The 25,756-nt window shown below is 42.5% G+C and overlaps 1 protein-coding gene and 1 long non-coding RNA gene across 2 annotated transcripts in view; both read right to left on the bottom strand.

The window, feature by feature from the left end:
• The window catches only part of LOC113936489, a 29,290-nt gene extending 4,017 nt beyond the window's left edge, over positions 1 to 25,273 (bottom strand). The window contains exons 1-3 of the long non-coding RNA XR_003524276.2: positions 24,972 to 25,273; positions 21,538 to 21,655; positions 8,402 to 8,553 (exon numbers count right to left, since the gene is read on the bottom strand). This is a non-coding gene — a long non-coding RNA (uncharacterized LOC113936489). The remainder of the gene's footprint in view (positions 1 to 8,401; positions 8,554 to 21,537; positions 21,656 to 24,971) is intronic.
• Positions 689 to 1,192, bottom strand: LOC113936382 (ADP-ribosylation factor-like protein 6-interacting protein 1). Its single transcript, XM_035726959.1, has one exon. The coding sequence runs from the start codon at positions 1,190 to 1,192 to the stop codon at positions 689 to 691; it is 504 nt and encodes a 167-aa protein (XP_035582852.1).
• Positions 25,274 to 25,756: the final 483 nt, after the last annotated feature.

Here is a 25,756-nt window from a genome sequence, read left to right as displayed (position 1 = left end):
GCATGGAATTGGTTTCATTTTATTCCAGAGGATTCTTCTCCCACAGTAGAGAAACAGCATGAGGAATGAATCTTAACTGGTCTCTTCATCTTCGTCAACTTGGTCTCTGTATTCATGAAGCCAGGCAGTTCAAGCAGATTGTGGAAGCAGACAGTAGAACCAGCTTCCTGTAGCCGCAGACCTCTAGCTTGGATCTAGCTTAAGCAAAGATCAACTGGAACAATTATCCAAAGTCGCAGTTAACTGTACTAAAAGGTGAAGCTCAGCACTATATTATTTTAAAGGAAGTTGCCTAAAAGTAAGAATTCAATTAACCTGGGTGAGAAAAATCAAAGCAAGTCATACTCAGAAATGAGTTGTCCATATAAAGCCAACTGATGAGAATGCATCCAGCTACACGTCACATGAAGACACTATGCATAAAGCCTTACTTGACAAGTCTGAATTTCTACGAACTAAGGGCAGAAAGAGGGAGAGCAAAGAGCTACTTCTGTAACATTTTAGTATCCAGACAGCGTAATAGAAACTGTTCCCAAGGACAATGTATATGCCATTCATTACACTGAATAAAGCAGATTCATTATTCATTTTTCTTTTCTTTTTGTTTGAGAAGCTTATTTATCTCCCTTTTGGCCATTCCAATGTACTTCAAAATGATTCCATTCTGGTTTAATCCCGGAAACAACAGTCAGAAAATCACTATCAGGTAGGTGAGCAGCCAGTTTTGGACTTGCTGTCCCACCCAAGGAACCACAGCAAGAGAAACAATCATGGTCATGAAGTACATTTTAGGCTTTTCTTCCTTTAGTATAAAGAGGCGTTTCCACCAGCCCACAGCTCTGCGTTGAGTTTTTACCAGATTGCTACAAATTTCATGGAATCTTTGCTGTTGCTCAGTGGTCCATTTACTGGAGCCAAAAATTCTAGGAGCTAGAATGGGAACAAGGTAGTCAGCCAAGCACAAAAACATAACAAAACAGGAAACACGGGACAGAGCAGATGGATCTAGATAGTAGATAGTCAGAAACACCAAAGAAACCACACCCATGATGGCAGGTGGAAACCAGGCTCTTTCGCATCTGAGGACTTTATCAGCCATCAGCATCACTTCTCCCCATCCCTGCGGCTGTTCTTCCAGACTTGCAGTCTCTGCAGCCAGCAGGTTGGTGCTGTGATTATCTCCCTCTGCCATCGTCCCTGAGGTGTTGCCTTAGCGGGCGCAAGCCGCCCCCCAAACAAGCTTTCCACTGAGACCCACACAACAGCCCTCATGCCTTGTTTTGTTTCTTAAATTCCACATATGAGTAAAATCATATGTGATTTCAAAACCTTGACTGCCTTATTTCACTTAGCATTATACTCTCTAGATCCATCCATGTTGTTGCAAATGGCAAGATTTCATTCTTTTTATGGTTGAATAATATTCCATTGTATATATATATATATACCCCCTCTTCTTTATCCATTCATCTGTAGATATTTGGGCTGCTTCCATAATTTGGATATTATAAATAATGCTGCAATAAACATAGGGGTACATGCACCTTTTTGAATTAGTGTTCTTGTATTCTTTGGGTAAATACCCAGTAATGGAATTACTAAATCATAGGGTAGTTCTAATTTTAATTTCTTGAGGAACCTCCACACTGTCTTCCACAGTGGCCGCACCAATTTGCATGCCCACCAACAGTGCACAAGGGTTCCTTTTTCTCCACATCCTTGCCAACACTTGTTTCTTGTGTTTTTTTTATTTTAGCCATTCTGACAGGTGTGAGGTGATCTCTCACTGTGGCTTTGATCTGAATTTCCCTGATGATGTGTGATGTTGAGCATCTTTTCATGTGTCTGTTCACCATCTGGGATGTCTTCTTTGGAGAAATGCCTGTTCATGTCTTCTGCCCATTTTTTAGTTGGGTTATTTGTTTTTTTGGTATTGAATTGTATAAGTTCTTTATATATTTTGGATACTAACCCCTAAATGACTAAGATATGTGATTTGCAAGTATCTTCCATTCAGTGGGCTTTTAGTTTTGTTGATTTTTTCCTTTCCTATGCAGAAGCTTTTATTTTGATGTAATCCCTAAAGTTTATTTTTGCTTTTGTTTCCGTTGCTTCTTGAGACATATCTAGAAAAATGTTGGTATGACAATAGAGAAATTATTGCTTGTGCTCTCATATAGAATTTTTATGGTTTCAGGCCTCACATTTAGGCCTTTAACCCATTTTGAGTTTGTTTTTTGTGTATGGTGTAAGAAAGTGGTCCAGTTTCATTCTTTTGCATGTAGCTATCTAGTTTTCCCAGCCCCATTTGTTGAAGAGACCATCTTCTTCCTGTGCATATTCTTGCCTCCTTTGCCAAAGATTAGTTGATCATATAATCATAGGTTTATCTCTGGGTTCTCTATTCTGTTCTATTGATCTATGTGTCTATTTTTCCACCATTACCATATTGTTTTGATTACTACGGCTTTGTAGTATATATTGAAATCTGGGATTGTAATACCTCCAGGTTTGTTCTTATTTTTCAAGATTGATTTGGGTATTTGGGATCTTTTGTATTCCATACAAATCTTAGGATTATGTGTCTAGTTCTGTGAAAAATGTTGTTGGTATTTTGTGTATCAAACTTTTGACATCGCTGTGGGAGTATTGTGGCACTTCCCACACTTGGTATGCATCCAGGCAGTTACGAAGTTCTGCCAAAAGTGGAAGAGAGGGAAATAGACTCCATCTCTTCATGGGGAAATGGCAAGAGCATATGAGAGTGGCTATATTGTTGTGGGGCTTTTGGAAAATAAAATCTGCCGCAGATGGAATGGCTATTTACTGACATGAAGAAAACTAGAGAAGGAGAAGGTTAGAGTGGGGTGAGATCAGAACCTGGTATCAGGAGTTTGAGATAATTTTGACATGCCCCTTGGACTTTCAAATGGAGAAGACAAGCAGGCAGGTGGATATGTGAATTTAGAGGTCAGAGAGTACCATCTGTGTCTTGTCAATATTTAAGATCAGAAAGGCAGATAATATGACCAAGGAAGTGAGTGTAGATAGAAAAGAATGTGATCTAAGCACTGAGTTCTGGGGCATCCTGACATTTAGCAGTAAGCAGAATGTGGGGATAAGGAGAGGCAGGGAGATGGTTCGGTGCCCTGGAAGCCAGGCGAGAAAGGTGTTGAAGGAGGCAGTGGGTTATTGTTTCCAAAGTCTTGTAGTTTACGATTCTGTGATGGTAAACACCTGAACAGGTATTAGTATTCCTCCTTCAGGCTGTTAGGCTCTGTCAATCCAAATTCTTCTCTCTTCTGCTGGACCAGAAGCTTCTGGAGGGCAAGGATATTAGCTGTAGTCACCTCTCGACCCTCTAAGGAACTATCATGGTGTTCCCCACACAATCGATACTCAATAAGTGAGAGTAAACAGAAATTAGCAACAAAGAGAGACCCTAAGAGTTCAAATCCCTTAAAAGGGCAGTTATAAGCTTGATGAAACAGTCGATTCTCATTATTTGTGTTAGTTATGTTCCACAAAGTTTCTGTGAACACTGAATCAGTAAACACTGAACCATCACCCCTAGTGGAAACAGATTCCCGCGAACCTCTGGTCACAGCAGTTTCCTCTGCCCATTAATACATACTTGTTTTATGTATGTTTCTGTTTAAGGCACCTTATTAGATGCTGTTGATTCATTAACATTGAACTCACAACCAACAGCACTGTAACTCAGGCCTGCCTGGAGCTTGTCTAACACATGTCCTCTCTCCATCGGGCCCCTTCCCGCCAGCATGTCAGCACATGCTTGGGAGTCACTCTAAACCACAAAATCACCAACAAAAGACACCCAAACGTGAAAAACATGGGGCGCCTGGTGGTTCAGTAGGTTAAGCGTCTACCTTCAGCTTGGGTCATGACCCCAGGGTCCTGGGATCGAGTCTTGCAACAGGCTCTCTGCGCAGTGGGGAGCCTGCTTCTCCCTCTCCTGCTCCCCCTGCTTGTGCACATGCACTCTCTCTCTCTCTCTCTAATAAATAAAATCTTAAAAAAAAAAACGTGAGAAATGTGACACTAAATAGACCGTGAAAAGGATGTTTGTAGAAAGAGTGGAAAGTAGAGCGTCCCCTTGTTCAAACTCAGCTGCCTTGCTCGGACCGCAGCTAGAAGGTAGTGCATTTGGTGCTTCAATGTTTTGGTGTCTTTCATGACCACAGAAGGACCGGGACTATTGATTTGGGGATAACAGATACATTTTAGCCAGTAGGCACATTTGCAAATATGAATCAAGAGGATGACTGGATCTCATTTGCCTTAAACTGAAGGTAAAGATGCCAAAGAACAAGGGTTTTATAGCTTTTTCTCTGTACATCCATTTGGAAGGGGTCCTAACTTCTGTATATTTTAACTTTCAAGATATTGTTACTACTTTGGGGCTTAATGTCTTGCAAAAGAACTCAAATTATAGTTTGTTTTGACCTCATTCATTTGAAATCAGATTTTACTACTTTGAAAATGGCTTTACATTTTTGAGTCTATTCACTTTGGTCAGCATGTTCTTCCTATAGTCCCATAAAGTGGATGGTCTGAGGAAGTTTTTGTCTTCAGGCACTGGGGTCATTGAACAGAATAAGTTGGCATACTCATTTAACACTCTTGGGGGAAGCCAGGCACCTAGAATGCCACCATAGTACAAAGGTGTTTGCCTGGGTAGGCTTTCAATACTGTGTCAGTGGCAATTTGCATAAGTTCCCTGGAAGACTCAAAAGCCCAAGAACGTGCCAGGTAGTTGAAAGTTGGGAAAAGTACAAACTAAATAGTATTTACAGGGATTGAGCCAGATAGCACCAGCGCTCCCAGGACAGATAACCACCTCTCTCCCTGCTGCGAGCTTCCCAGGAAAGAAAAGTCAGATTTGGGTTTAAGGGAGAAAATATCTTGCTCTTTTGGGTTTATGATATTTATTTATTTATTTATTTTCTTTTGGTTTTAATAAGCAATTTCCTAAATAGCTAAATTTAAGAAGAAAATGAAAAAGAGAATGAACAGAAATGTGAACTCCAAATTCCTTTAAAAATGCCCTTATAATTTTCCATGGAACAATTTTTTGTACAGTTAAGGAAGAGCAACTTCATCACCTTTTCTGGCATCCTCAAACCATTTGGTTGCTAATTCCTAAAAAAGTTATTTAGCTCATTGAAGAGTAACGTGGCTGCCTGATGAAATGCCCACTGGCTGCTTGGAGCCGGGGAATCCCTCTGGGGAGGCTCAAGGGCAGCCGCAAGGGTATGGCTCTGAGTCCAGTTGCTGTTGGAACCTGCTGCAAAGCAAGGGCAAGATAAGCTGAGGGCCTCTGTGGGAGAGAGAGCAGCATCCATCCTGCCATTAGGCTGATCAGCTTTCCTCAAAATGTTAAGTCCTCCTGCCAAGGTAATGGCCGGGCTTGTGCAGAGGCAAGAAGCAAGGCAGGAAGCCACTGTACTTGTTTTGCCTGGAAGTTAATCTTGAACTTGCAGAGGAGCATTTAATGTCCTGTGGAAGAAACACTCTTCAAATACAGCAACCCCGCCATTCTGGGAGCCAGACTGCCATTGACCTGAGCTTTCCCAGCCACGAAAGTTTTGGAAAAGGCAGTCACAAAACCCATCCACTTTCCTAGGGCCAGAGAGCCGGGCAGATGAAGGAGGAGGCCCCAGGAAAGGTTTAAGCGTTAAAACCCCACTGGCATAAACAAGAAATGTAACGGCAGCTAACTCAGGGTTTCACTAACAACTGTTCCTACGGAAGTAAGAGTTTCCTTACTGTCAACTTCACCATTGTCGTTCTTCTTGGGGAAGCCTTCCTCTCTGTGATGTCTCCAGGCAAGCAGTGGGGCACATCTGCATGTGGACCTCAGTCTCCCCACCACCTGAGTCCACGCCAAGATGAGTCACAGCCAGCTGACCCATGAAGCCAAATAGCACACGGCTCCTAAGATGTTGTTCCTCCGGAATGAGAGCGTTCTTTATTTTTTCATTACCTAAATGATATGCTCTTTAATAAGCCTCAAAAACGGTCTGGCTTAGAAGACTACCCACAATACATTTATGTAGCCATTTCCTGTTTTGAATATAAAGAAAGAAGTATATGATTTTCATTCATAGACGTTTCTCACCTACGCTCATGTTGAGCAAATATGTTTTCAAGGAGAGCAACATTATTAACTGTCTTCGGGGGGGGGGGGCTGTTTCTTTGTCTGGCCCTCCTGGTTTGACTGGGTTACTGGGTTCCTTTCCTATCCTCAATGGCCAGGGATGCGTGATCCGAAATCGCACGTCTGGTTTACAAAAGCCAAGTGTTCTGGTGAGTGCTCTCTTGCTCTCCAGCTGGGGTGACCAACCATCATGCATTTCCCTGGACTGAGAGTTGTCAGTGCTAAACCCGGGAAAGTCCCCGGATGAGTCGGTCCCCTTATTTCCATGCCTAGGGAAGCAGCGGAGTAAAGGATTTGCCAATGTGAGCTCTGGAGCTCATTGCCTGGGTTGGGACCACTCTCCATTGTTTAACTTGCCACGTAACCGTGGGCAAGTTACTTACCCTCCCTGCTCCTCAGTTTTCACACCTAAAAACTGGGGGGGAAAATCTACCTTTTAGGGATGTGGTAAAGCCAAAATGAAATAATTATGTAGAAGGCCTCTTGGTGTGCCACGCACATAGGAAGGGCTCATAAGTGCTGGCTATTATTGTTGTAATGATTATGATTTGAAGGTATAGTAGTGAAGAGGGCAATCCTGTGGGAAAAACAGCAAGTGATATACCTGATCTCAGCTCAGGGCTATCAAGAAGTGGTCAAATAACACTCATGACAACCTGAGAGGGTGGGAAAGTGTTGGATTGTGTTCTTCCTTTTGGAAGTTGTTTATCAAAATGGATTTGACTTTGAAAAATTTGGGTGCCCTAGAGGGCCAAGTTTCCATTATCTGGAACATCCAGGCAGATGGATTTCTTGGATAGGGGAGGCAAAACTCTGTCATGCTCAAGGCTCTGCAGGCCTCCTAAGTGTCCTCGATGGGGCTCCAGACGCCAGAGGGGCCGGGGGTGGGGGGAGCCTGTGGTTTTCTGGCCTCTCCCCAGGGCACGGTATCAGGCTGCAGACCCTTGGCATATGCTGTGGAAAATCTTCCTGCACTGGCAGTGGGGATCCAGACACATGTGTTTTAGATCAGTGTTAATAGAGTCTGCTTCTGCGGCTCTTACTTCCGGCCATTTGGTCTGCAAAATTTTTGCTGAGTCGTTTGACCTCGCGAATCTTCTGAAACAACAGTCACATGACCAGAGGAAACTGTTGTGGGCACACAGCTTGCCCACGGGCACGTATTCTTGCAAACTTGATCCGGCCAGTATGCGCAGATCACATACCGTAGTGCCCTGCATTGAATTAGGGACCTGGAACTTACTGGGCGCAGTAGGGCCAGGCTTTGTCCGCAAAGCGCCGGCCTTCTAGTGGGAAAGACAGGTCCGTACCCTAGGACTACTAAGCCAGACCTTTAAAAGTTATATAAACAAAAACATAAACTAAGTGGCTGGGTAGCACAGAGTAATTCATTCTGTCTGGGGAGAGTTGCAAAGGAAGGCACACGAAGCTAGGCTTTTGAGAAAAAGTAGAATATGCAGAACTCGGATGAGCTGAGACAGGGTGAGAACATTTGGGCAGAGGGTGTGTGCAAGCCGGAAACCGTGCACAGGTTCATGGCATCATGTCGGGCGCGCAGCATGCTGGACTGGACCACAGGAAGCACAAAGTTAGGGTTCCTGGGAGAGCAGCTGGGCCAGCTCATGGAGGATGGAGTGAATGCATGACCACAGAGTCTGTACTTTCTTCCACATGCAAGAGGAAAGACTTTTGAGCTAGGGAGGGGTGGAATTACGAGGCCTCGGAAGGATGATTTGGGCCAGGAGAGAGTCAGTGCGCGGTTATATGTAGGGGGCAGGAAGACCCGAGAGGGCAGAGGTCTTAGTCATGCAACACAGGTTAAGAGTTGATGAGGCCTGAACTTTGGAAGTGGCAGAGAGAATGGCAGGAAGGAAAGGGAAGACACTAAATGAAACTTTGGGAGGCAGAAGGAGAGGATTTATCTCCATTTGTCTACATCCAACTCCACTGCGGGAACTGAGCCAGGAGGCGCAGCCACGAACAGCAGAAGAGCGGCAAGGGTCAGAGGTTGCAAAGCTGAGGGGCAGGGGGTTAGTTAGCCTAGAAAAAATGCTGACTAGCACCTCAGTGATAGCTTGCTGTACACGAGAGACAGCAAGCACACCTGTTTCCGCATCTCCTCCAAAAAAGGCTCAAGTTGAGGTCTGGAGAGTGTAGAGGAGATATGAAGAAAGAACTTCCAAATGGGGAAAGAGAGGCCAAGAGCAGGACACGTTTTACCTTCAGGATGGTTTTGTTTCTGAGCTTCGGTCTGTGCGTCACTGCCTGGCCATGGGAAGAGATGCATCCTCCCATCGCCTTACTGGAAACCACCTCAGTCCTTCCTTGGTCAGTGGCTTCCTCTTTGAACAGAGAAGACAGCATCACTGTTACTGAAAGGAAAAACAAAAAGCACTGGATATGAATTCACCGTTGGAAGTAGCTGTATAAAATTCTTTTGTTAATTTCAAATCAACGGATCGAACGTAACAGGTGTTAAGTGGGTTTGTGATCGTGTGAACTATCAAAATCAAATCTCCTGAAGTGGCCTATGACAGAATGCCACTTCAAAGCCGCTTTGGCAGGAAAAAGGGTGGATTGCAAGGTAATGGGGGCATCTGCGGTCATGCAAGACAGGAAGTGACTGAGAGTCACTGCGTTCCCAGAGCCCCATTCCGTCTTGGCTTCTGTTTCTCCCAAACCGGCTGCCTTCTCTCTCTCTCTGCAGGCTGACCTTCACCACCTCAGCCACCCCACGCCACACATCTGAATGGCCTGTGCGCAGGTCACAGACAAAGCCAGTTCACGTCTCTTTATCTTAATTCCAATCTCCCGGGGACCCTGTTCCCCCCGGGGGGAGTAATCCATATAGCTCCAGCAGAGCTGCTGAAAGGTGTGCCCTGCTGCGGACGGAGCAGGGCAGTTCGCAGGCAAGCGTGTCATGGGCTGGCGTCCCTGTAAAAATCATGCCACGATAAACTCGAATCTTGTCTGAGTGTGTGGCAGGCTATTTGAGATGCAGAGACCAGGAATGTGTTAAGAAAGATAAAGAAGCACAAAATCACTGAGAAGAGTCACCATCCAGAATTGTAGAATCGTCTGATGCGATTAAATTATCTAGTCAAGCAGTCAGCCAAGAAAACGTTGACCGGCCTTTGGCATCCTCGAAACTGAGGAAGGGCCCACCAGGCATTTCGGTTCTGTGAACACACAGGAGCTACCACTTCAGAAGAGTCTTCCACCATCAAGTTGTGGCCGCTTTGTTTTAATCACGTCCCTTCCCTTCTCAGAAGTCCTGTGTATTTCTATTTTGTCATCTTAAGCTTGAGCTCCGAGGCCCATACCATCACATCACACCACACTCCATCCTAACCCATTCTTTTTCGTTCCTGTTGCTTATCTCATGTCCTACCCGACCTCCATGGTTTCACGCCCAGGCGGGCTGTAGAGCCCGTTCCTGGGTCTCGCCCTTGAAGATTCTGATTCTGGGTCGTTGGAGTCTGTGTGTGTGTGTGTGTGTGTGTAATTTATTTATTTGAGGGGGGAGGGACAGAGGGAGGAGAGGGGGCAGAGGGAGAGGGAGAATCCCAAGGAGGCTCCATGCCCAGCAGGGAGCCAACGTGGGGCTCAATGTAATGACCCTGCGATCATGACCTGAGCTGAAAACAAGGGTGAGCCGCTTAACTGACTGCGCCACTCAGGCGCCCCTGTATATTTTTTCAAAAAGCTTTATTGAGGTATAATTGACATACAACAAGCTATTCGTATTTAAATGTACATTTTGATAAGTTTTAATATAGGTATATGCCTGTGAAACTATCACCAAAATCAAGATAGTGAACATATCCATCACCCCCAAACGTTCCTCATGCCCCTTTGTCACCCCTCCTTCCTGCCCTTCCCTTCTTGCCCCTAACCCCTGCCCTTCCATCTCCAGGCAACATGCAGTTGTAAGAAATAATACAAGAGAGATCCAGTGCATTCTTTATCCAGTTTCCCCCCAGTGGTGGCATCTTAAAAAACCATAGTATAATATCACAGCCAGGTGATGTAGCCAAGATATGAAATCATCCCATTTCCACAAAGATCTTTTTTGTTGCCCTTTAATAGCCATATACCGCATCCCTCCTCTCAACCCATCTCTGACCACTGGCAACCAGGAATCTGTTCTCTATTTCTATTATTCTGTCATTTCAAGAATGTCACGTATATGGAATTGTACACTGTATAATCTTTTGAGATTGGCTTTTTTCACACAACACAATTGTCTGGAGATTCATACAAGTTAAGTGTATCAATGATACATTTCTTTTTATTGCTAAGTAGTAGCAATATGGTACCCTATGGATAGACCATAGCTTGTTTAGCCACTCACTCTGGGTCTTTTCACCTTTATTGAAGTATAATTGACAAGAAAAATTATGAAATATTTAAAGTGTACATTGTGATGATTTGGTAGGCATATACGTTGTGAAGAATTCCTTCCCTTGAGTTAATTTAGCACATCTATCACCTCACATACTGACCTGTTTTTGTTTTGTTTTGGTGAGAACATTTAAATTCTACCCTCAGCAAATTTCAATCATAAAATACAATGTTATCAACTATACGCACCCATGTTATACGTTAGATCCTCTGACCTTATTCATTTTATAGCTGAAAGTCTGGACCCTTTCAAACCAGCCCTGCCTTATTTCTCTCCGCCCTAGGCACTGTTAATCACTTTAGTCTCTGTTTCTATGAGTTTGACTTTTTTTTTCTTTTTTTTTTAGATTTCACATTTAAGTGGTACCATGCATATTTATTTTTCTCTATCTGATTTATTTCACTTAGTGCAATGCCCTCAAGGTCCATCCGTGTTTTTCACAAATGGCAGGATTTCCTTCTTTCTTGTGGCTGAATAATATTCCATTGTGTATATGTACCACCTTTTCTTTATCAATTCATCTGTTGACTGACACTAATGTCATTTTTCCTATCTTGGCTATTATAAATAATGCTGCAGTGAATTATGGGAGTACAGATATCTTTTCAAGCTCCTGTGTTCATTTCTTTTGGATATATACCCTGAAGTGGGATTGCTAGATCATATGGTAATTCTATTTTTAATTTTTTGAGGAGCCTCCATACTGTTTCCACAATGGTTGTACCGATATATGTTCATACCAACAATGCATGAGGGTTTCCTTTTCTCCACATCCTCACCAACACTTGTTATCTCTTGTCTTTTTGTTGCTAGCCATTCTGACAGGTGTGAGGTGATATCTCATTGTGGCTTTGATTTGCATTTCCCTGATGATTAGTGATATTTCCTTTTTAATGTACCTGTTGGCCATTTGTATGTGTCCTTTGGATAGCCATTCACTCTTTGAAGGACATCTGGGGTAGTTACAACTTTTGGCTATTAAAAATAAAGCTGCTACAAATATTTGTGTATAGGTTTTGTGTGAACATAACTTTTCATTTCTCTGGGATATACACCCAGGAGTGCAATTGCTGGGTCATATGGTAGTTGCATGTTTAATTTTAAAGATTTATTTATTTATTTGAGAGAGAGAGAGAGCATGAACAGGGGGAGGGACAGAGGCAGAGGGAGAGGAATCCTCAAGCAGACTCCCTGCTGAGTGTGGAGCATGATGCAGGGCTTGATCCCATGATCCTGAGATCACAACCTGAGCCAAAACAAAGAGTCGGTCAGATGCTCAACCCACTGGGCCACCCAGGCGTTTAATTTTATAAAAAGCTTCCAAACTGTTTCCCAGATTGGCTGCACTGTTTTACATTCCCATCAGCGATGTGTGACCCGGTTTTACCAAATCCTTACCAGTATTTGGTGTTGTCATTATTTTTCACTTTAGCCATTCTGATAGGAGTATAGTGATATCTCACTGTTGTTTTAATTTGCATTTCTCTAATGGCAATTATGTTGAATATCTTTCAGATGTACTTACTTTCCAACTATAGCTTCTTCAGTAAATTCATATCTTTGGCTGTCTTCTATTTTCATGGATCATTTTTTTTATTGTTGAGATTTCTGAGTTCTTTTTATATTCTAAATGTTAGTCCCAATCTTTTGTTTGAAATATGGTTTGTAATATTTTCCTCCATTCCATAGCTTGTCTTTCATCCTCTTACTTGGGTCTTTGACAGAGCAAAAAAAAAAAAAATTAATTTTGATAAAGTCTAATTCATCAGTCTTTTATAGATTAAACTTCTGGTGTCAAATCTAAGGACTCTTGTCTAGCTTTAAAACCTGAAGAAGTCTTCTATTTTTTTTTTCCTAAAAAATTTTAGAGTCTTATTGTTTACATTTAAGTTTGTGATCTATTTTGAGTTGATTTTTGTATAAGGTTGAAGGTGTAAATCAAAGTTTATTTAAAAAGATTTTTTTTTTGCCTATGCGTGTCCAATTGCCCCAGCAACATTTGTTGTAAATGTGATCTTTCCTTCCTTTGAACTGCTTTTGCACCATTGTCAAAAATCAGTTGGGCATGTTGTGTGAATCTATTTCTTGGTTCTCTGTTCTGTTTGATTGCTTTATGGGGCTATCCCTCTGCTAAAAACCACACTATTTTGAGTATTTTCAGTGTATAGTAAGTCTAACATTGGGCAAAGTGATTCTTCCCACTTTATTGTCTTTCAGCATTGTTTTAGCTATTCTAGAGTCTTTGCCTTTCCTTATACATTTTAGAATAAGTTTGTATATATCTACAAAAAACCTTGCTGAGATTTTGTTAGAAATTACATTAAACCTAACTCAACATAATAAGGGTCATATATGAAAAACCCACAGCTAACATCACAGTCAATGGTGAAAAACTGAGAGTTTTTCCCTTAAGATCAGGTGCAAGGCAGGGATGTCTAGTCTCACCACTCTTATTCAACATAGCACTGGAAGTCCTAGCCACAGCAGTCAGACAACAAAAAGAAATAAAAGGCACCCAGATTACTAAGGAAGAAGTAAAACTTTCACTATTTGCAGATGACATGATACTGTATATAGAAAACCCAAAAGGTTCCACCAAAAAACTACTAGAACCGATCAATGAATTTAGTAAGGTCCTAGGACACAACATCAATATACAGAAATCTGTTGCATTTCTATACACTAATAATGAAGTGGCAGAATGAGAAATTAAGAAAACAATCCAATTTTCAATTGCATCAAAGATAATAAAATACCTGGGAATAAACTTAACCAAGGAGGGGAAAGATCAATACTCTGAAAACTACAAAACATTGATGAAAGAAATTGAACACAATACAAACAAATGGAAAGACATTCCATGCTCATGGATTAAAAGAACTAATATTGTTAAAATGTCTATACAAAGCAATCTACATATTTAATGCAATCTCTTTCAAAATACCAATAGCATTTTTCACAGAATTAGAACAAATAATCCTAAAATTTGCAAGGAACAAAAGACCCTGAATAACCAAAGCAATCTTGAAAAGGAAGAAAAAACTAGAGGTATTACAATCCCAGATTTCAATATATACTACAAAGCTGTAGTAATCTAAACAGTAGGGTACTGACATAGAAATAGACACATAGATCAATGGAACAGAAGAGAGTCCAAAAATATACCCACAAGTATACAGTCAATTAGTCTTTGACAAAGGAGGCAAGAATACGCAATGGGAAAAAGATAGTCTCTTCAACAAATGGTATTGGGAAAACTGGACAGCTACATGCACAAGAATGAAACTGGACAACTTTCTTACACCATACACAAAAGCAAACTCAAAATGGATTAAAGACCTATATGTAACACCTGAAACCATAAAAATCCTGGAAGAGAGCACAGGCAGTAATTTCTCTGACATCAGCCATAGCAACATTTTTTTAAAGATATGTCTCCTGAAGCAAGGGAAACAAAAGCAAAAATAAACTTTAGGGATTACATCAAAATAGAAACCTGCACAGCAAAGCAAACAATCAACAAAACTAAAAGACAACCCACTGAATGGAAGAAGATACTTGAAAATGACATAGCTTAGTCATTTAGGGGTTAGTATCCAAAATATATAAAGAACTTACACAATTCAACACCAAAAAACCAAATAACCCAACTAAAAAATGGGCAGAAGACATGAACAGGCATTTCTCCAAAGAAGACATCCAGATGGCGAACAGACACATGAAAAGATGCTCAACATCACACATTATCAGGGAAATTCAAATCAAAGCCACAGTGAGAAATCACCTCACACCTGTCAGAATGGCTAAAATAAAAAACCCAAGAAACAACAAGTGTTGGCAAGGATGTGGAGAAAAAGGAACTCTTGTGCACTGTTGGTGGGAATGCAAACTGGTGCAGCCACTGTGGAAGACAGTATGGAGGTTCCTCAAGAAATTAAAATTAGAACTACCCTATGATTTAGTAATTCCATTATTGGGTATTTACCCAAAGAACATAGAACACTAATTCAAAAGGGTGCATGTACCCCTATATTTATTGCAGCATTATTTATAATATCCAAATTATGGAAGCAGCCCAAGTATCTACACATGAATGGATAAAGAAGAGGTGGTATATATATACAATGGGATATTATTCAACCGTAAAAAGAATGATATCTTGCCATTTGCAACAACATGGTTGTTGAGTGTAATGCTAAGTGAAATAAGTCAGTCAGAGAAAGACAAATACCACGATTTCACTCATTTGTGGAATTTAAGAAACAAAATGAATGAACAAAGAAAAAAAGAGACAAACCAAACAACACACTCTTAACTATAGAGAACAAACTGATGGTTATCGGAGGGGAGGTGGGTTGGGGGATGGGTGAAATAGGTGAAGGGGATTAAGAGTACACTAATCGTGATGATCACTGAGTAATGTACAGAATTGCTGAGTCACTATATTGTACACCTGAAGCTAATATAACACTATATGGTAATTACACTGGAATTAAAATTAAAAAAAGAAATTACATTAAACACATAGATCAATTTGGAGAGAAGTGACATCTTTAACAATGTTGAGACTTCTAATCCATGAACAGGATATGTCTTTCCATTTACTTGGGTTTTCCTTAATTTCTTACATTAGCATTTTTCAATTTTCAGCATACATATACTATACATTGTTTTGCTAAGTGCATGTGTAAGTATTTCATTTTCTTTAAGTGATTATAAATGATATTGTTTTAATTTTGGTATCCATAGAAATATGATTGTTTTGTATTTATCTTGTATCCTGTCTTCCTGAACTCACTTGTAAATTGTAAGAGGTATTTTTTATTTTTTTGTAGATTCCTTGGGATTTGCTGTGTAGATAATCATATCATCTGCAAATAAAGACAGCTTTATTTCTTCCTTTCCATATGCTTTTCTTCAAAAACCCGTATGCTTTTCTTTTTTCTTACCTTAGTGCTGTGGTTATAATTTCCAATGTTATGTTAACAAAGAGTGATGAGAACAGATATCCTTCCTGTTTCCACTCTTAGAAAGAATCCAGTCTCTCACTAGTAAGTATGATGTGGGCTCTAGGTTTTTCACAGATGCTCCATATTAAGCTGAGGACGTTCCATTCTGTTCCTAGTTTGATGTGAGTTTTTATTAGGAATGGTTGTTGGATTTGTCAAATGCTTTTTCTGCATCAGTTGAGTTGATCATATAGTTTTTCTTTTGGAGACCGTTAATATGAAGAATTACATTGATTAGTATTATTATAGTATTATAGTTTTCTTATATTAAACTATCCTGCAGAGCTGTGCTAGACTCCATTTGGTCATAGTCAATTTTTTTTTTAATATGTTGTTGGTTTTGATTTGTCAAATTTTGGTTAAGAATTTTTGCATTCTCTGTGACGACAGAAGATCATCTTGCACCAGGTAGCTGAAGTTAGGGAGGCACTTAGACTCAATGTTAGCAAGACTGCCCCTCCAGTCAGAACGGTGTAAAGATAAAATGGCCTTTGAAGGATAATCATGTCCTGTCATGGGGGCTATTCAAACTCTGGCTTAATGACCACTTGACAGGAATCTTGTGGAGGAAATTCAGACGCCAGCTTGGTGGGAGTGTGACTGGACAGCTTTACAATTCCATTCCAGCCAGAAAGCATGTGATTTCATGAACTCCATTGCCCTGATTCCCAGTGCTCCAGCATTTCCTGTCTGCAGCTGGGAGGTGGGCTGGGCTTGCCCCACCCCCTGCGGTCTAGCGCCCCTCCTAGGAGGTACAGCAGAGCGGTGGAGCAGGCAAGATGCCCCAGGGCCTGCATAGAGTCTTTGACCCTTGAGATAAACTGCTGCCCTGTGTGTCTTGTGCCAGATGACGCTACTCCTCTCCAAACCCCAACCCCAGTGGGCTCTTTATTTCTGTGACCCTGGGGTCACTGTGGCTTGAGTCTTGCAGGGCTGGAACAGAACAAGCTGGAGGACAGACTGTTTTGTAAGTGTTTCTCTGACCAAGTTTGTACTTCCTTTAAAAGACCTTTCAGATGTTTTTCTCCCCCTCTTCTTTTCATTAACTTGAAAACAGCAAATCATATTTTACCAAGAGAGAAAAAAAATCCCTCATGCAGAGGATTTCTTCTCAACTCATCCCTTAGTAAACACTGTTTCTGAGTGGGCTTCCAACCTGGCCCAGCACTGGGTCTACCAATATCACTCACAGTGCTTGAGAAAGTAGATTCGGAACCTGCAGCCTTGATTTGAAAACTACTGTCTCTGCTTCTGTTGTATTCCATGCTTGGTTTTTTTGTGTGTGTGTCTGGGGGGAGGTTTTTTTGGTTTGGTTTTGTTTTTGGTTTGTTTTAGAGAGGGAGACAGTGGGGTAGGGGCAGAGGGAGAGAGAGAATCTTAAGCAGGCTCCATGCTCAGCATGGAGCCCGACACGGGGCTCGATCTCACAACCCTGAGAGAATGATCTGAGCCGAAATCAAGAGCCAGACGCTTAACCGACTGAGCCACCCAGGCGTCCCTGTTGGATTTCAGACCAGGAGGTGAGAGATGTTTGTGGGGTGTGTGTGTGTGTGTGTGTGTGTAGTCAAGGGCACATCAATTGTTTTGGCAGGTGGTGAAATAGAACGTCAATTATCATGACAAAAAGGGGCTTGTGGACTGGCAGACTCCTGTCTCATCATGGTGAATAAACTCAGATCTAAACTCTTTAGTGTGATATGAAATATACTCATGGAGATCCAACTTTCTGTCTGCTTCCTCTCCTGCTCACACTCCTATCCTTTCCTCAACAATCTGCCAAGTCACTTGAAATTCTTGCCTTTAGCACTGCCTCTTACATGTCTCCAGGGATTCTGGTTAGAAGGAGTAGGTACCATGGGATGGATGTCTCATTAACCTATTAGTACTCGTCTTAGCAGGGATTGCTTTATCACAGGGTCTAGCAGAGAACCTGGATTCTAGAGTGGAGATAGAATGGGACCTAACACAGCCAAATTTTGGTGGTGAGGGGAAGTGAAGCAAAGGGCCTGATGTGGGCAGAATCTAGAGAAGGAAGCAGGGCAGTGAGGGGCCTATTGGGCAGCTATAAGGATCAAATGCAAGTGCGAATATGGCAGGGAATGTGTGCATTTTATGCCTTATCCCATGCAAGGGCATTTCCAAGATGAGTACTTGGTTTACCCTCCCAGAGCCCCAAGAGCAACACAGCAAAGTCTTCTCCAGGGGCTGCTTACCAAAGATAAAGCAGAAGAACCACAGAGGTAAAACCCGCTGGTCCCCAGGGATGGCTGGGCTCATTTCCAGGATCCCTGCAGAGGCTTTGGAATGGCAGGAAGGGTATGGTGCTTGAAGGCAGATGACTTGCCTCCAGGCCCAGCTCTGCCACATATGTACCAGCTGAGAGATCTTGGGTTGGCCTCCATTTCCCCACCCATCAAATAACATCAAGCATCTGCATCTTCCTGCTGGGTGGCCTCACACACTCCTGTTACAGCAACTACTGCTAATATACCAATGTCTCCCAAATCCCAGTCACCGAGCCAGTCCCCTCCTGAGTTCCTCCTGAGCTCTGAGTCCAATCTTCCCCAAACATCTCCATTGAGGATTCACAGGCCCTCAGAGCTTAGCACACCCCCATTGACCCACTTACCAGGTTTCTTTCCAAACCTGCTCCTCTTCCTGGTTGCACTGAGGTAAATGACACTGTCATCCCCCCATGGGCCCAAAAAGAAAGCTAGATGTTTGCCCTAGCCTCTCCTTTACCTCCCACATTCAGTCACAAGCTCTCTACAGGCCTCTTAAATGTCTCTTGAACCCAATCCTGCTCTCCAGCCTCACCGCCACTGCTCTGGGCTGAAATCACACTGTCTCTCTCTGGGACCAACGCAGTGACCTCCTGTCTCACTCTTCAGTCTGGTGGCCCTCCTGCATGATTGCTTTTCTAAACTGCAAAGCTCTTGTGCCTCTCTTACTTAACACCCTTAGTGATTACCTATTTATTTCCAGTGGGGTAAGAATCTAAACTCCTTAACATGTCCTAGTTCCCCTCTTGACTCATTTCCTGCCCATCTTCCCTCCCCCACTTTTTGCTCTACCTCTTACCATGCTCAGCTACTCAGAGTGCCACACATGGGCAAGGCTCTCTGTTTTATAACTTGAATGGTCTGCTCCCTTGCCTGGCATTCCTTTGACTCCCATTTTGGTCTGCCTAGCCCCTATTGAGATCCAGATTCTTCCTCAAGAAACGACCCTGGTCCACCTGAGCCAGAACAGGCTGCCTCAAGGCTCCTTCCTCCTCTCACGGAAGCTATCATACTGAGTGGTGACAGTGACATTGTCTCTTCCCTCAGGGGTCTCTGAGTTCCTCAAGTGTGGGCAGTATGCCTCAGTCCCTCTGTCTCCCATTATCTGGCACGGTGCTGAGCCCTCCTTTAGTGCTTGCTGAATGAGTGAATGAATGAATGAATGAATGAGTCTTGTCACCATGCACAGTACTTGTGAGGAATTAAATGATGACATGTGAAAATATTTTGCAAACTGTAAATGCGTTAGGGATATTTTTGAGAATCAGGGGATTTAGGGAAGAAATAAACATGCGAGGCAGGGCCCCCTGGACAGTGAAACAAGAATGAGGTGGAGCCATGATGGCCTAGGAGTCAGGAGAATACCGGGACGGCTCTGAACACAGCTCAGACAACCCGGGACGGCCCATGAGAGGAGTTGAGCCTCCTGAGAAACCAGTCTGGGCCACACGTGCGTGGGGCAGACATCACTGTATGACCCTGGCTCCTCACCCAGCACATCGGTCCTTCAGTCAGGCGCTCTGGCAGTGAGAAAACACATTTCTAGCTTGGAACCAGAGCTTCCTTATGTTCCTGTGACCCTTCGTTAGGGGGAACATGCAGAATTCTGGAAGAATAAACTCATAGTCTTTATTAAAGATGTAGACTAGATTTTGATGGCATTTTGGCTAAGGCCCTGGAATGCCCATGTTCTCCTTGCCAACAAGACTTCTTCTCCGAGAGAGAGAGAGAGAGAGAGAATGATAGCAAATGGGAACACAGTACTGCTATTTCTGTGCGCTGTGCACAATACCCAGTTACGTCTCTGCCTGCCCCCCTTCCCTGGCCCCAGCGCAGAGCACGGTGCTGGGGAAGCCGGAGCAGAGCATGCTGTTAGGGCTTGCAGCTGAGGTGGGGCCTCCATTCCCCCCTCAGAGCGAATACAGATCTGAGGTTTTCTACACTCCCTGGGCTAGAGAGACAGAAGGACAGAGACATGCAGAAGTGGCCAGGCCTTGATGTGGGGGTGGGGTGGGGATGGGGTAGTGATGGGTCACGGACATGTGGATGTTTCCATCTCACAGAAATGTTATAAAAACTGTGCCCTGAATACCATAGTGGTGCAATCATATTGGCAGTGATGTTACCTTGAGGAAGAATAAAAGGGATGTGGACAAGAAGGAGGGTTTCTTCTCCTTACAGGCTCTATGGAGTAAATGAGGGCCCCCACATGTCCAGGAAGGCAGTTAGATAGAGCACTCATTAGTTAACCATATGTGTTTATTCAATACCGTTATGGGCCAAATTGCGTCCTTTCCCAAATCCCTAGGTTGAAGCTCTAACCCCCAATGTGACTATATTTGGAGACAGGACCTTTAAGAAAGTAAGTAAGGTCAGATGAGGTGAGGAAAGTGAGACCCTAATCAGATAGGACTAGTGTCCTTAAAAGAAGAAGGCGGCAGCAGAGGAAGATGTTCTGCAAGCCAGGAAGAGAGTCCTTCCCAAAACCCACCTCTGCCAGGACCTTAATCTTGGGCTTCAAGCCTCCCATGAGACTTCGAGAATTGTGAGAAAATGCACGTATGCTGTTCAAGCCCCCCAGCCTGTGGATTCTGTTATGGCGGCCCCAGCAGACTGAGACAAATACCTACTGTGTGCATAGTTCTTTGCCTCTGTGGGTCACAAATGAAGATCCCTGGAAAGTTTCTGTGGGATTTTTCCTGTTGGAGTCCCATTCTTTGAGTCTCCTTAAGTGTCATTTCTTCTTGTGACAGTATGGTTTAAGATAAAATTGTGGCCTTCCCAGAAGTTTGGAGAGAAACCACCACTCGTCCTTCATTAAAGGCCATTCCCTCTGGCTCCTCTTTCTTCTAAATTCAGAAGTCTGTGCACCCAGACTTCTGAATTTAAGTGGGAGAAGGGTCATTCTCAGTGCCTTGAGGCATGGGCTTTCTGCCACAGATAGACTCAGTCCTGTGGCCCCCTGCCAAGCTGGGAGGGAGAATGTGGGTTCTGAAGTCCCCAGATCTTTCCAATGTGCTGCATGAGTGTATTAAAATTCCCAGTCTTACTTAAAATAAAACTCCTAAGAGACACATACATCACTTCAAGTTTCCTCAGAATTATCATGACCTTTTTTTTTTCAAGGGTTAATTTTCAGAAGGGGTTTGATGCTTTACTGCAAATAAAGAGCTTTGTTCAGAGAGTTATTGAAGTCAAGTACCATCATGCTTCTGAGCTGCAGGGGATAGAGTTCAGCTTATATAAACCAAGGTGGGGGGCCCCTGGTCCACTGACAAAGTGGGCATTGGTACCTGTCACTGTGATCCCCCAGCTGCAGGAATGGTGCCACTCACAGAGGCTTTCATCTCACACTGATGTCCTGCTGGCGGGTGGAATATGGAGTGGGGACGCCAGCCTGGCATGTTCCAGAGGACTTTTATGGGCAAGCAGAGGTGGCTCCAACCACAAGTCCAACATGGGATGACACCGAGAGCAGAGAGTCAGAATTCAGGGAGGTAGCAAGATGGAAACCTGCCCTCAGGAGAGAATATCATGATATGGTGCATCCTTTCCTCTTTGCCCTTAATTTCTCGACAAAGTCAGGAAAAAGGAACAGGAGGAAAAGTTGAGAAAGGAGAATGTTGAGCTAGGTTTTAGTTCAGAGGGAAGTGGGCCTACCTGTGTCCTTCCGTCCCACTCAGAGGCCTACTGAAACAGCAGCAAAGATGTGTACGAGGGAATCAGTTCAATGGTGCACCGTGCAGCCGCACATGTCAGCAGAGCTTTTGACAATTTTCTAGAAGATGGAGGAAAGCAAATGGGATTGAATTGCCAAGTAAACCACAGAGGGGGAAGCTGTATCTGAGGTATGAAAGGATGCTGCAGTGAGAAAGTCAGATTCTTAGAGGGAGAGCTGTCTTCCTGGGGGATCTGGAAGGGGTGGCAAGCTCTGAGTTGACAGAATGGTTAAGTAGGACCGGAATGTGGGTTGGCCATCAGGATGACTATTTGAAGGGAGATCTGTGGAGCAGCTAAACCGGTTGCCCACCTTCACTCCTACCACTTCCCTGCTATGGGTGCAGACCAGCTGGCCATGTACTGGTCACCTTCAGAGATGAGTGAGCTCTTTAGGGGAACTCAGCAGTTGGCCTGGAGAGGGCTAGGGGTCCTTGAGTGAGGGTAGTCCTTCCAGAGTGAGGCTGTCCTTGTGTTGGCCCTGAAGAGAGGGCATGCAGGGGTTGAGGAACGTCCTGTCAGCCTGGTTTCTACCCCTCTGTCTAAAGTGAGCAGTGCAAGTCCATATGCTCTATCTTTTAACACATATTTGTAAATGTGAGTGGATATACCAAAGACAGCCAGAGTTCATGAAAATTAAACATTTCAATAGAAGGGCTGAAAGATAAAGTTGAGGAAATATTCCAGAATATAGACCAGAAAGACAGTGATGTAAAATATGAGGGGTACGTTAAAAAACATGTAGGATCAAGTCAAGATGTCTAACATCTATCTGGCAGGAATTCCAGAAAGAACATAAAGGGGAAAATTTATTAAAGGAAAGATGAGAGTTTTCAAATTGGCAGGAGCTGTGGGGGCTTCAGCAAAAAGAACTTTTAAAAGGACCCATATATGTTGTGATAAAATTTAGAACAGGAAATGCAAAGAGAAGATTCTCAATGCTTCCCGGGAGTAAAGATAGAGTACCATAAAAGCATAAGAATTAACATGGCTGTGGCCTTCTTGTCAGTAATCTTGGATGCTAGAAGAGTAACTTAGTGGAACAATGCCTTTGAGTCCTGAAGGAATGTGATTTTTTTTAAATCTAGAATTATTAATTCAACCAAACTATTTACCAAGTATCAGGGCACACAAAGAGTTTTTCGGTACAATACTACTTAGTCCTTCAGTTAATAATATTTATACAATTATAATATTACAAAGACTGACAATTGATTTTCAATTCTCAGAATGTCTATAGACAAAACAAAGATTTAAACATTTATCCACTGTCTTTGTTTGTTTGGGTTGCTATAACAAAATACCACATAGCCTGGGTAGCTTATAAACAATGGAAATTTATATTTCACTGTTCTGAGAGCTGAAAGTCCAAGATCAGGGTGCCAGTGCAGTCAGGTGCTTAAGAAGGCCCTTTTCTGGGGGTGCAGACTGCCAACTTCCTCACATGGCAGAAGGAGAAAGTAAGCTTTCTGGGGCCTCTTTTGTAAGGGCACTAATTATATTCATGAGGGATCCACTTTTATGACCTAAGCAACTCCTAAAGGGACCACCGACCAATACCATCACATTGGAGATTAGGATTTCAACTTATGAATTGGGGGCAGGAGACTCAAACATTCAGACCATAGCACCGAAAGATTACTTGTTTGGGGGCACCTGGGTGGCATAGTTGGTCAGACATCCGACTCTTGGTTTCAGCTCAGGTCGTGATCCCAGAGTCGTGAGATTGAGCCCTACATTGGGCTCTGTGCTCACTGTGGAGTCTAGTTTCTCTCTCCCTCTCCCATTGCCCCTACCTGCCCTCTGAAATAAATAAATAAATTTTAAAAGAGAAAGAGAGAAAGAAAGAAAGAGAGAGAGAGAGAAAGAAAGAAAGAAAGAAAGAAAGAAAGAAAGAAAGAAAGAAAGAAAGAAGAAAAGAGAAAGAAAGAAAGAAAGAAAGAAAAAGAAAAGATTACTTGTGTGTGTTCTCCAATAACATGAAAGAGGAATCCAAGAAAGAGAAAGTCATGGGATCCAAGAAATATTAGAAATAACTTAAGGATGTAATTAAAATTTAAAAAATCAACATGGCAGCAACTGGTACATACCTAGAAGACAATGAGATGAAACTAGGTATGTTTAAGAAACTGGATATTCTTAATGATATGGTAATGAGGATATATGTTTCTATTGTTAATTAGTTTAAAAAAGAAAAGTGGAAACCCCAGAAAAAACAAAAATCAAAGGTAAAATCCTAATCCAAATAAGAAACAAATTAAGGTATAGTTGTGAGAAACTGATTAGGGTAAGAAAAGAGGACTTACTTGATTTTGACTTTTGAACATTCTCTTTTGAGTAGCTTAGGATTATTTTCTTCCTTCATTCTTCAGTAAATAATTTTTATATATTTACAGTGATAAAAACTCTTCAATGATTTTCAAATTTTAGAATAATTTTTTGAAAAAGTATGAAAGGCTAACTTTGGTTTCAGAACAGAGTATAACTATTACAAACCCAATAAATATATAAAAGGAACAGGGCAGTTATGACAGAGGACAGGAGGTGAAGGAAGTAGGGAGGGGAGAGGGGAGAGGGACAATTTCCTCAATTACACAATGAGGATAAGTTAGCACAAATCCTCATGGGCCACAGTCAATAAATACTGTAGAAAGTTGATAAATCAAGAAATTGAGGTATAAGCTTTTATTTAGTATTTTGTGGCAACCATCAGAAGAACTAGAATCAGGTTGGCTGAAGTTGGTTACCATAGAAAGTGGAACAGGGTAAGGAGGGGGGAAAAGGAGATTTTTCATAATGTTATACAGTATATGAATGTAATTTTCATCACAAGTAAGTATTACTTTAAAAATGTAAGTGGAGTGACACCTGGGTGGCACAGTTGGTTGAGCGACTGACTCTTGGTTTTGGCTCAGGTCTGTGATCTCGAGACCCACGTTGGGCTCTGCACTTAGCTCGGGGTCTGCTTGTGTTTCTCTGTCTCTCTCCCTCCCCACCACCTCCTATGCTCTCTCTCTCTAAAATAAATAAAATGAATCTTTAAAAATATATATATATAAGTGGAGATCATAATACTATTACAAAATGTTGGCACTGGTGAAGTAAACAGACTCTCTTATGCTCTATTTGCAAGAATGAAAATTGAATTGGTCCAAACTTTTCAAAGAGCAATTTTGTAATATTAAAAAGAACCAGGTTCTCCCTCTAATAATCATAGTGTATAAATTTCCAATCCACAAAAGTGATGTAAAGCAGCACCTGGCAAACCAACCCAAGAGGGAGGCGGCAGAGTACACAAAGGTCCTTCATTGCACATGAGCGTGAACATGCACACACACAAGCTCACACTGCACTATGTATCTTACATATTGACTCACTGAGAAGGAACATCAGCCGCCCAGGTTCTTCAGATTCTCCTGTCTCCAGATTTAATTCTTGCTGGTGATCCTTACATGGAAGGCTGTCTCTGTTGGTTTCTCCATCTTTATATGACTCATTTTGGCTTACTTTTGTGGAAGCAACTAACTGGAGAGTTGGGACTTTTCCCTCCTGACAGAGTCTGGGGTTAACCACAGTGTTCCAAAGCTCATGGGCGCTAGCCAGCCACTTGGAGGAGTGCCGTTGAGTCTGTTTGTCCTCTCCTTGTGGTTACTCAGAAGAGGCCCTGTCTGTGTTCCAAATGTGGTCAGCCTATTAGAGAGGCGTCCCCCGTGGCCTGATATGGTCACTCTCCCTGTGTCACCATGATGTTATGGGAAAGAGAACACCATTGCCTTCGGACAGCCTTGGCAATGCTGTCCAACTTGATTTGAATAGAGAAGCCAGGTTCTTCCAATGATCTGATGATGAGACTCCTGGGAAATGCTTATGGTCAAACTATAATTTTGTAGAGCAAACAGTTAATATAATTATTCACAACAGCCCTTAATCTCTACTTTTGTTGAGAAAATTGATACTCAGCCATGGTAAGTCAATTTGTTCATGATCATTCTGCTAGAAAGTAGTCAAGTGTAGATTAAAATCCAGGTCTTCTGATTCCTAATCTTGTGTGTTTTTTTTCACACCATTCTATTTTTTTTTTTTAGAACTCCTTAGTGTGATAGTTGTTGGCATTAGACAAGAAGATCTTTACTCTGCTTTGGAGTTTTGTAGAAATCCCCCA

This window comes from Zalophus californianus, chromosome 4 (genome assembly GCF_009762305.2).
Source record: "Zalophus californianus isolate mZalCal1 chromosome 4, mZalCal1.pri.v2, whole genome shotgun sequence".
Taxonomy (NCBI): domain Eukaryota; kingdom Metazoa; phylum Chordata; class Mammalia; order Carnivora; family Otariidae; genus Zalophus; species Zalophus californianus.
The sequence above is the reverse complement of the archived record's forward strand: the minus strand, read 5'-3'. Positions and strand labels throughout refer to the sequence as shown.

What these genes read in the sequence shown, in the direction of transcription:
- LOC113936382 (XM_035726959.1), bottom strand. Translation starts at nt 1,192, where the DNA reads ATGGCAGAGGGAGATAATCACAGCACCAACCTGCTGGCTGCAGAGACT.